The sequence below is a fragment of the Notothenia rossii genome (genome assembly GCF_949606895.1).
Source record: "Notothenia rossii genome assembly, chromosome: 9".
NCBI classification, from domain to species: Eukaryota; Metazoa; Chordata; class Actinopteri; order Perciformes; family Nototheniidae; genus Notothenia; species Notothenia rossii.
Window position 1 is genome coordinate 20,402,044 of NC_136907.1, and position 11,931 is coordinate 20,413,974.

The 11,931-nt window shown below is 39.8% G+C and overlaps 1 protein-coding gene across 3 annotated transcripts; it reads right to left on the reverse strand.

Annotated features, from left to right (window-relative positions):
• Window positions 1-166: 166 nt before the first annotated feature.
• On the reverse strand, window positions 167-10,192 carry rab6a (RAB6A, member RAS oncogene family). 3 transcript variants are annotated; one of them, XM_079648796.1, is made up of 8 exons: window positions 9,842-10,192; window positions 7,304-7,362; window positions 7,145-7,198; window positions 6,448-6,553; window positions 5,626-5,737; window positions 2,980-3,073; window positions 2,329-2,395; window positions 167-1,409 (listed from the first exon to the last, which is right to left on the reverse strand). In XM_079648796.1, exons 1-8 carry the CDS (start codon window positions 9,909-9,911, stop codon window positions 1,345-1,347), a joined length of 627 nt encoding a protein of 208 aa, XP_079504922.1. In that variant the 5' UTR covers window positions 9,912-10,192; the 3' UTR covers window positions 167-1,344. The 3 variants fall into 3 exon arrangements, with proteins under 3 accessions (XP_079504922.1, XP_079504923.1, XP_079504924.1); XM_079648797.1 differs by lacking the exon at window positions 2,980-3,073 and adding an exon at window positions 5,171-5,264; XM_079648798.1 differs by having other exon boundaries at window positions 10,068-10,152.
• Window positions 10,193-11,931: the final 1,739 nt, after the last annotated feature.

Genomic DNA, 11,931 nt, shown 5'->3' on the forward strand with positions numbered 1-11,931 from the left:
ATTGTTTTCTTTTCCTGTAAATATTTGTATTATGTGTGAGGCATTCGAGTAGGGAGAACACTATTTTATTATTACTATTTTAATTATCAGCTTAATGCCTAATTCAAGTGTAACAAATGGTTCAAGGAAAATATTAAAGCTTGGACATTGAAGAATTCCAGCCACATTGACAAGTGTATTTTTTATTCTTTCATTTCAAATCATTCCAGACACAAACGTTAAGGACTACTTTGCTATACATACCAGACTCTCCTCCATAAGTCCACACAAAAATTGCACGGTATTATCAGTAAGATCAAATTGCCATCTAGCTCTCTGCTGATTCAGTTAAAGGTGTTTCAGACGGATGCATAATTCATTAGTGATTCACCAGAAGTGTAGATATTAACAGCCATAAAAAAAAGAAACATGAATCCAATACAAATAAATAAAGTCATTGTGGATTAAATACACATGTAGAATAATCACTAACAAAAGATCAATGCCAACAGAATAAAAACAAAAAAACAAGTATTTAAAGTGTTCATAAAACCTCATACCAAACTAGTTTAACCCAAAACCAAGGAAGCCCTCTACAATTAAACTCCAAAAGGCATATATATCTAAATGTTTACAGTGGGTTTTCATGATTATGACTCTTATAATATATGAGAAAACACTTCTCAAGCACTATCTTTAAAGCAGTAGTTTTAATCTATGATAGCTGTAGTCTTTAGAAAAAATAATTAGAGATCTATTCAAATAAAAAGGTAATAGAAAATGGAAGCCAAGGTAAAAATAACCAATCTCAAGGGACAAGTGCGGGAAGAGAGGAAGGACGGTAATGGGGATGACGTAGTTATAGTGTTGCTCTTTTAGTTAGTGTGTTTGTGCTGGTGTGTGACCGTGTCCGGACATTTAAACAACAAAAAGAACAGTGTTACTGTTGTGCTTATTAAACTTAAAGCAATATTTAAAAATGTTGAACAATATTCTCAATCTTCATCAGATACTTTAATGCATAAACACACGTGTTCCTTCTTTCAGTTTGGTTCAAAGGGTCATCTTTCGACACTCATTACTCTTATGCCCCCCATCTCGGTCTGTTTGAAATGACAGGCAACAGCTGTGGATACCGTTTCAACATGTGTGTTACAGAGCAAATATTCCATTTAAGAGATGTATGACTTTCAGAGCATCCACATCCAAAAGCAGCTTTCCAGAGAGCGGAGGAGTAACGGCTGTAGTGTTCTCTCTTAGGCTGGGGAGCAGGCGGTTCAGTTTCGGGTACAGACACACAAATGGTTGAAAAAAAAGCAGGTAAGAGAAATATTTAGCTTTATGTCATCATGACATAAGCCGGCATTAGCAGGAACAGCCTCCTTCGCTGGCCGGTAGCTCCGGTTGCTCCTTTAATTTAATGTCAATCACTGAAGGGTTTAGGAGTTAGGGAACGTCACAGAACTGGAATAAAACAACTGGAAAATGTTCACGAACAAACTAAACTCCACAACTGCTGTCCATGCTTAAGTTATTGTTAAAAATGTGTTATATATAAAAATGTTATATCATTTGTTTTCTACTGCAGGACATGCCAGGCTTGAATAAGATAAATATTTTTTTCCATACAAACCAAATAGCCACTGTGCGAGCTCAGTTTCAGGGAAGATTCCACACTGCATTTCAAATCAGATTCCATTCTAGAGAAAATAAATCATGTTTGATGTTCTTCTCATGTGACATTTAACCCCACAGGGAGTTATTGCTATAATTAAGGTAGTTTATCTTTTTTTAAATTGAAAGCCTCTATACCTATTATTTTCTAGACGAACCAATTTTCTTTATAATTATAACTTTTAGAATTCATGGAAAAGCAGATTATTTCCTAAAGACCTGGGGTAAACTTTGGAAATGATCACATCGGTATCTTAAAAAAATATTGACCGTTGGACTTCACAATGCTCGAGTTATTGGAAATGTTTGTAACGCACGAGTAAGAAACAATACTACGAAGTCAGTACCAGAATCAAAATCGACAACTAATATTAGACTGTATCTGTAACTGTGCAGGGATACCAGGTAAGAAGATTGAATAAACGGAAGTCAATGTTATAAAGGATGCTGAGGAAACGATGCGGTACAGTCCTAACTGCAGCCTAGAGGTGGTGAGTATTTCTCCCTGTTGGAGCACAATACGTGTCCTCACTGGTCAAATACATCAAAAAGAGACACAAAGGTTAAACAACATCTGTCTGTCACAGTGCTGCGCTACATTCTCCCTCCGGCAGGGGCTATCCATATGACACAACATTAGAGACCCTCTGACACTGACACGCACACAAAGGATACTCTCCTCTCGGCTTTTGTCCTGTGTGGTGTCCATGCCGGGGAGGGCGGCTGCCACGCGACGGAAGAGCTGCAGGGAGAGACAACCAGATGTGTTCTGTCAGAGCAGGAAGTAGACGCACATCAGGACAAACGCACAAGATGAAGGAAAGATAGCGCATTCCCATTACATGATTTAGCTTGAAGCTCGCAGAAGAAGACGGCCACCAGAGCTTTCACCAAATTAGATTTTTAATTCAGCAGCAAACGGCAAGGCTATATTTCTGTGGATTGGCGCCTTACTTTAACATTCATTGATGGAGCACCGTGCATTTAAAGTGATTTATGAGTTTTAAACCCCCGCACTAAAGAACATCGCATAGAACTACACTTCATACACATGCAATTAAAATACTGCTAATGTGCTAATGAGCGTTTTGGTTTGCAGACCCCGACCCACCTGCCTGATCAAAGGTTTGCCAATCAAAAATAATGACTTCTTTCAGGTGGGAGAGAGCTTCAAAAACAAATCCACACACCTCACTTCCAACCAGAGCAAGCCGACATTTAAAGCACACCTTAATGTACGCAATGGGTGTGTGAAACAGAAGCCAACCAGAAGAGAGAATGAGCGCTATGAGCCCACACACACACGAGAAGGTGCACACGCTCTACCTGCTTGGCATTGTAGCCTGTCTTTGCACTTGTTTCAATAAACAGAACATTCATCTCTTTCGCTCTCTGCTCTCCCTCCTCTGTGGTTATCTGTCTGCGATGAGTCACACACACACACACACACACACACACACACACACACACACACACACACACACACACACACACACACACACACACACACACACACACACACACACACACACACACACACACACACACACACACACACACACACACACACACACACACACACACACACACACACACACACACACACACACACACACACACACACACACACACACACACACACACACACACACACAGACACAAAAACACAAGGGGAAAGAAAATACAGAGTGTGAATAGGTTGCAGTGGAATAACAAGTCGTGCCCCTTCCTGATGCTGCTGCCACCTGGGATCTAGACCAAAAGACGGCTAGTAGAACTTCAGCTGAAGAAAAGGGTGTGAAGGATTCAGCTGGTACGTTTTAGAAAGGCCAATGTGAAGATGTCTCAATAAATCCAGAATAACTCTTTATAGATATTAGATTTAAAATCCAACCCTGCCTGAAGCTCTGACTAGGGCTGGGCTATATGGTCTCTAAATGATATCGCGATATTTACTGACTATATCGCGATATAACGATATATATCGCGATATTCTGAAATGTCCTCTAAAACAAATACATTTTTTTAATTTAACCCCTTGATGTTTACAGTCACGCCAGTATGATGATTCTAGTAGTCCCTGCAACATATGTCTGCATTAAAAGAATCGACTAATAATGAAGAAAATGAACACATTTGTTGCAATAGTAATTTATGCACTAACTACATTACTACTTGTACTACAACATTTGAATCATCAGTTCTTCCTCATTTTCCTCAATTGATCATATTTGGTTTATTAAAATAATGTTATTGTGGTCATTGTTCAAAAATGTCTGCTATTATTATGAGTAGTATTATTATTATTATTAGTATAATGCGCTTTCTGTCTTCCTGTCATTATCAGGAGTTAGACATGTAATGGCTATGTATTAGATTAGATTAGAACCTTCGTTCTCCTAACCTGCTGGGACATTTCCCTAAAGCCAATACCTTTTATATTTTCTACTCTTCACTTACTTGTCAGCATAGGTCGGCATTGATGTATCGAGCCGACAGAAGACCTTGTTTATATTGGCATCATATTGAGAGGTGCAGTGACGTGTCCTAAAAGCAGGAAGTATAAGCTGCTGGTTCCCTCGACAAAAAAGCAATGGGATTTCTCCAAAGGGTTTTGGAAAATAGCTGGAAATAAGGTCTGTGGAAAACAAACCTGTTTGATAAATGCAGGTTTTGTTCAGCCGGATAATCTCCACATGTCTACCCTACTTTTATAATTTTCGAATCATAAATCTAATCGATAGATTATAAAAGGGTTTTAGGACGCGTCACTGCACCACTAGAAAACAACTCCATCGATCAAGCTGGCTGAAACTTTCTCTCCCTCTTCTTCTCATGCTACCTGTCACTCTCCTTTAACTCCTCCGGTGACTTTCTTTTATTTGAAGATAGTTTTTTGCCTGGCGCTCACGGGCAAACGGGAGCCTGCTCGCGCTGGCTCCGCAGCAAACAGCTGTTTGCTTTTCACCCAACAACGACAACCGCCTCACGAAACGCTATGTTGTAGCGTTAATAAACGAAACAATTTAACAACATTGCAAGTTAAAATACCAATACCACAGGACAATTTTTTTTTTTTTAAGCAATATTTTTAGTGGCCCGAGCGGGCAAGTGGAAAGTACGTTATGCTGGCCCGGGGTGTCTAAATAGTGCTTCCGAGCCAGCGGGCCATTTATAATGTCGAGCCCTGCTCTCTGTCACTGTGCATGTGTGCAATGTTTGTGTGCAAGTTAGACGGGGCCTGCGTGTGTGCCTGCGTGTGTGACTGTGTCTATGAGGGAGAAAGGAAAGCTCATTTTGGCCGCGGCGGGAAATTGATTTGACAACATAATACTCGATGTTCACGATGTGGTCATTTACGAGAATCGCATGTAGTGCAATCCACGATGTATCGTGTAAACTCGATATATCGCCCAGCCCTAGCTCTGACCATGATTTGGTCTGGCGATCTTTAGTCGTGGAGCGCAAGCAGCAGCTTCTGCATCAGGAGTACAGAGCACGACTCACACACTCTCACCTGCTTTACGTTGTAGCCCGCTTTCGCACTAGTCTCAATAAACATTACATTTAGTTCTTTGGCTTTCCGCTCACCCTCTTCAATAGATACTTGCCTGCGGTAGATAAAGGGGGTTAGGAGATGCAGAAAAAACATGGCACAGCTGACTTGATTAATCAGGTGGATTGAGAAGATCACAGCACAGGGTCTTTCAGATCAAATAATATCAAACATCACAGCAGACAACTATCAATTTCTTTATGAGGTTGATTTGTTAAATAATCAATATCTTCAAACAATGTAGGTTGAAACAAAGTGTAAAAAAAGTCAATGGGGGCTTAGACATCCACGAAGGGCAGAGATAACCTGCTCTGCCTGAGTATCGACAGCCAGCAGCACCGATCAATGACTTCATTAGTATGCTCTAAATGGAGAGGAGCCACTTACAGAGGCAGGAGGAAGGAAGAGCAGATTACCTTTTGTCTGCTAGGTCTGTCTTGTTTCCCACCAACATGATAATGACATCACTTCCTCTCTCCGTCCTCACATCATCAATCCATTTTGTGGTTTGCTGGAAAGAGTTGACGTCTGAAAGAAAGTGGGGGGAGGAAAAGACAGCGGGGCATCAGTATTCAGGGGATGTAAGCTGTGAGAACGGTTTGTGACGGGAAGGAAGTGGAATTACATGTCCTGCACATCTTCAACAAGTCTGATGTCTATTATTTGAATGAAAGGACTGTAATGTGTTAAAGGTCGCCTATTATGCAAAATCCACTTTTTCATGTATTTTCTACATAACCATGTGTCCCCTCTGTGTAAAGAGATTCTGAAAGTTTCAGGAAAAAAGATTCGCTCACTTTTCGTCCTGATCCATTTATAAAAAAAAACCTGTCGGAAAATGAGCTGATCAGATTTTGGCCACTTTGTGATGTCATAATGATTTTTTGGCTTGTGTAACCATTAGCCAATAACCCCCCCCCCACACCTTATCACCTGAATCTCCTCCTAGAGCACCATTGTGTTCTTTTTAACCAAATCTCTCTCAGAGGGGCGTGCGGAGGGGTTCCTTATTTTTCATCTAAAGTAACAGACAGAGAATCAGCAGCTTTTGGAACAGGGCTGAAACAGAGGGGATTATGGGATGCTACAATGCACAATCAGTTTCAGAGACATGTTCTGTATATATCAGAGACCTATAATATATTGATGAAAAACAGTATAATAGGGGACCTTTAAATAAGACAGAGTATGAGGTTAATGTGGCATGTTTATATAACGTGCACAGGTAATCCACGTACTTGTGATGTCGTACACTACGACTGCAGCAGCTGAGTCTCTGATGTAACTCGGGATCAGGCTACGAAACCTCTCCTGCCCCGCCGTGTCCCACAACTGCAACCTGATCTGGAGGGGGGGGGGGGGGCAGGAAGGGGATGAGGGAGAAACAGAAGAAGAGAAAAACAAAGAAACAAAACAAAAAGGGATGAAAATAAAACAAGACAAAACCGATGTCAGAAATATGGTACGTTATGGTGACAACAAGCAAATAGAAAGAAAACTGAATGAAGTCAGATGGATGAGAAAACGTTCAAAGAGAGTGTAGTGCATGCAGGAAGTGATCAACAGAGTTAGCAAGCTATCTGGGCCCGGTGGGTGGGGGGGGTATAAATAAATAATCAGCCTTCACTTGTCATCAACCCTCCTCCTTTGATCAAGTAAGGTGTTCCATTTCAAAACAGGAATGAGGAGAATAGATGGAGGGGTAGGAAGGAGAGGAAGAAACTTGTGTTGAGGGGGGAAACAAACAAAGGAAGGGAGGACAGTCCGAGTGTGTGTGTGTGTGTGGGGGGGGTGCACTTGGAAGGCAAAAAAGCTGTGTGTGCTTGTTAGAAACAACCAAACTAAACTACTATTAAAAAAACAAAAAATGGTGTCTGCAATAAATAGTTAAATAGAATAGGAACAAACACTAGTTGTCAAAAATGTTTTACTCACTGTTCGGTCTTCAAGGTACATGGTTTTCGACAGGAAATCTATTCCTATTGTGGCCTGGAAATGAATGACAAGTAGTAAATAAACAAGCATAACCTTCTTCAACTCATCATGAATGAACTTTTCATGAGTGATGAAATCAGGTGGAGGTGTTGGTCTCACTTGGTAAGTGTTGTCGAAGCTGTCATACATGAACCTGGTGATCAGAGAAGTCTTTCCCACTGAAAAACAAACGGAAACAAAGTAAATGACCCGATACACTTTTATTTTGTAGCTTAAACAGTTCTTATTGGGAATGGCTCAAATAATGTGTGGCTATAGCAAGTAGGGCTACGAGTCTTTGACTAACTGACTAATTATCCATCTATCCATTATCTTCTATTCTTTTTAAAGCCCAATGTGAGAACTTGAAATTACTCTTACTTATATGCGAAACATTCCAAAACAAATGTATTTATAATGATACAAAACACAGAAAATAATTATTCTCACATTTAAAATGCCGCAATTTCTTGCTTGACAATGATCAAACAAATAACCTAAAAATAATTGCAGAACACTTTTCTGATAATTGATTTGATCAGTTTAACCAACTATTCATTTAGTTGAAAATAAACAACATTGAAGACCAAAACAGAAATGATAATAACTTTAGGGAGAGAAGGCCAGTTTCAAATAATAATAAAGGAGGGGGGGTTAAGTGAAAAGTATATAGCGTGAGCCTCTCTCATTATGTAAGGTGCGGCCTGATCTTCAACTTTGCTGACAACTTGAAATTTAAGAAAATATCATAAATAAATGAGGGATTATAATTAACTGGCGGGTAAGAGAGTTGAAATAAGAACTAACATCAAAGTTGTGTACAGTCCACGAGCCACAGATGAAGAACCCTCTAACTGGACTGAAGCTGAGAGCAGCATGGCATGAGACTCCTGCTGCCCTCTGAGGGATCGGGTCCATTATTAAAGGGTGTGGTGCACAGCCCTTTGTAGGAGACATTTAAGGGTTGAGGAATGTTGAGAGACTAGTAGGGTTGGGAAACCTGGCTCCCCATTTATTACGTTTCTAAAAAAGGTTTTGCCTAGCTCTTTAAAAGGCCTGAACTGATTGAGGTAGTTAGGTACTCCAAGTCTATGCTTACTCTTCCACCTTCTCTAAGCATGGCCCCGTTTCATAACATTTACTTCAACCTTGCTGATTTTCACCTGTAAAACTTTACTTTTACAACATTACAGAGAAATAGACACTCTGTTGCTATGAGTGCCCACATTCAGCTCCCCAGACTCAGACTGTTTTTCTGAGCTAGAGTTACACTATCTGTTACACTGCACCTCAAGTGATGATGACATGGCCAAAGCCAACACTGCTGTGTACAAGGAACAACAGCTGATCACACAACGTCTGACAAACACCAAGTCTGTTTTATCTTGATGAAAGGGGAGAGTAATAAACCAGGCGACAAAACCTAGACTAATAATCCCTGAAGAAATACTTAACGTTTCTACACTTTGAATACATAATTCAGATGGATCTGTATCATACTGACCTTATTAAACCAAATAGATATTGTCAGACCAAAATAATGAATCCACATAAACTATAGCTTCTTAATTACTGTCATCAAATTCAGTGTTACCAATATCAGTTATATTTCAGCAGGTCCTACTTCCATCAGACAGAAATAATCTTATGCTGTGAAGTACACAGATTTTAAACTCAGGATTATATGTGTACTTGCTATCAGCAGATACCCAAGCTCAGATATCAGAAACGGTATCAGGAGGAGGAGAACAAGTTCAATCAGTACATCCCAATTCTAAATAAAACCCCAAAGTTCAGCTTCCACTATGTGCTTTGTGTTGGCATGCTAAACACACAGCTTTGGAAATAGTAGAAAGACGTGGAAGTACAGTGCTGGAATATATAATGAACAACCCAACACCTTAACCTTTGAGAACAGACACATGATTGTTAAGTATGGATCTATACAGAACCCTTCCAGTACAAGTACACCCTGTGTTACTCAGATTTGCAGGAAAAGGGGAAAATGACTAGGGAGAGTGTAGGAATGCCACTGAGCAGGTTCAGTAATTGGGATTCTTCCCCCTCAGCAGAATAGCACCTAGGGTGGTCAAACTGATTTGACTGTGTAATTATACTCATATTATTTGTGGACTTTGAGATTGATATTATTCCTCTGAACACAGCACCAGATACAATAAATCACATGAAACACACTTAGCGTGTAGCCTCTACTTAGGAAGTAACATTAATGCAAAGACAATATACAACGTACAACCAATATTTTTATCATATAGAATAGAAAGTAGCTAATAGCACTGTATTTCACTACTTAATTGATACTTGTAACTTCGTAGTAGCGGCCACTGCCTCCGCTAATACCATGTTATTACAGCTCACAGCGGAAGTTAGCCAACAAGTCAATTTCCACACACATTACTCAACCTATTAGGAAAAGCAACGAAACGCACCCCATAAAGCTAGGGTGGATACCTTTAGAAACAAATTACTCTGTTGCAATACTTTTACTGTGCCAAGTGTAATGATACGCAGCTAATGTTAGCTAAGCTAACTGGTTAACGTTAATCGCCCACCAAACTCTAGTGTTAGCCACATCTATTTAAGAACATTACGCATATTCGACATGCAAACAACATCCGACGTTAGCATCACACTTACCACTCTGTTCCCCCAGAAATACCAGTTTAAACTTTCTTAAAGGGTTCCCAAAGTCCCCGGCCGAAGACATGACTGAAAACTGACGATACTTCTCTCCACAGCAAGCCAGTAGCTAATGCTAGCTAACCAGCGGTTGTCAGATATCAACGATAATCAAGATGCCGGGTTGTCAACCCTCTACACAGGCCACCTGGTGATGTGATGTGTCGTGCTCCAAAATCCTTACTTTCAGCTTTCAGGAACTTTTTGATAACTCACTAACTACTGCGGCCAAGTTACCATTCCTGTCAGTTGTCTGACATGTCTGGAGCAGCTACCCACCCTGGGCTACTTTCTTCTTCTTCATAAACAAAGTCGACTGTGTTCCGCATGTCAGCCTTATTGTTCTGCTGCCCTCTGGTGGTGTAGGATACAACAGATAAAAGGGGAAAAAGTGAAACCCTAGCCTGAACAACGCACTGAAGAATGCAACAAGAAATGACAAGCTTTAAATCATAAACCACCTGTTTCCATTTACGCATGTATAGTGTACAGACATTAGGACCGAGGCATAACCAAAAGAAGCAGCCTGAAAATGAAGCGTGTTGTTTATCGAAATTTCCACCAGGGGGCGTACCCACCCTACCACCTTCCAACCTTTATATTAATCGCATTGATGATTTACCTATGTTGTGGTAATGATTCAATTGACCCTTATATTTGATGAAAAACGTTTCCTCAGAATGGTCTTTTAATTATTACATTGACTTGAAACTGTTATGCGGTGTATCCTTGCCCTGTATACGTCTAGCACTTATAATAGTAAAGTATTTGCATATAAATTATATTACTCTACAAACCTAGTATTAGGAATGTTTATGTATTGACACTCCCCATTTGAAAATATTGAGCAACACCATGTGGTGTTGAAAGACTGCTGCTTCTTTTTTTCTTAGCATTATTTGGAGACATTCTTGCAATAATGTACATACATTCTTCTAGCCGCTATGTTATTGCCAGGTTTTACTTGCAATGCTCTGAACACCATCCAACTGGCATGATTATCTTTGTGATTTAAAATAATAATCACAGTTGTGGGTAGCAGGGTGTAGGTGTGAAAGTGGAAGTCTTACTTGTCAGACACTTTTAAAAATTGAATCTTGCAGTAATGTTTACAGGAGCTCATTCGATTGCTTATGACCTTCAGCTCAACGGACAGCTGCTGTCCAGAAGGTGAAAGCCCTCAATATACAAGGTGACTTCATTTACCTGCTTCAGCCAGAGACAAACCAACAAATTAACAACTTATATTGACTCTATTCATGATCAATATAATACTGATTTTATTTGACTGATAACAACTTGTTAGAACAATTACCTTAAAATTGTGTAACACGTGTTTCTAGTGATGTTTTTCACATATTTAGAAATATAATAATATTTTTAACAATAATAATAAAAATAGTTGCCTACTAATCCAAAGGATTCAAATATAATTTTTCTATTTTTCTTTCCCTATTGATGTTTATTCAGCACAAGATAGAACAAATGCATGATGATATATCAGGGATGTTGCTGAGGCATTTACAAAGCCAGGGTCTGCTCTTTCATTCACACAAAACCACACTTGATCGTAATCATACTCACATTTATTAATAATCACCTCTGGCTTTCATATTTCATCAAGTGTCCTTGTCGTGACGATAATGCCATTCTTGCATAACTCTTAATTAACATTGCAAATATTTAAATATTGAACCCAAATATATATATATAAATAAAAAAAATTAAAGTACCACTTATTTTTCCATTGATGTTATTAATCATGTTGCTGCTTTACAATTGTTTAAGTACAGTATGTGTGTTTTTTGCATGCTAGACGCTGGCTGTTCTAGGTCACTGTCGACACACCTGCGCCTTCTCTCTCTCACTCATGTGCTATCCAGCTCTGAACTCTCCTCTCCAAGAGCTGGCTGGCTGATGCGAGTGCTTCAGCTGCTTTGCTGGTGAACCCAAGCCTCGCCAAACGAGAGCCCCCCCTCCCTCCCTGCTCTCCCCAACAGCACTCTTACCATATGTCCTTGGTGAGGGAAAGACCCCAAGTCCCCCCG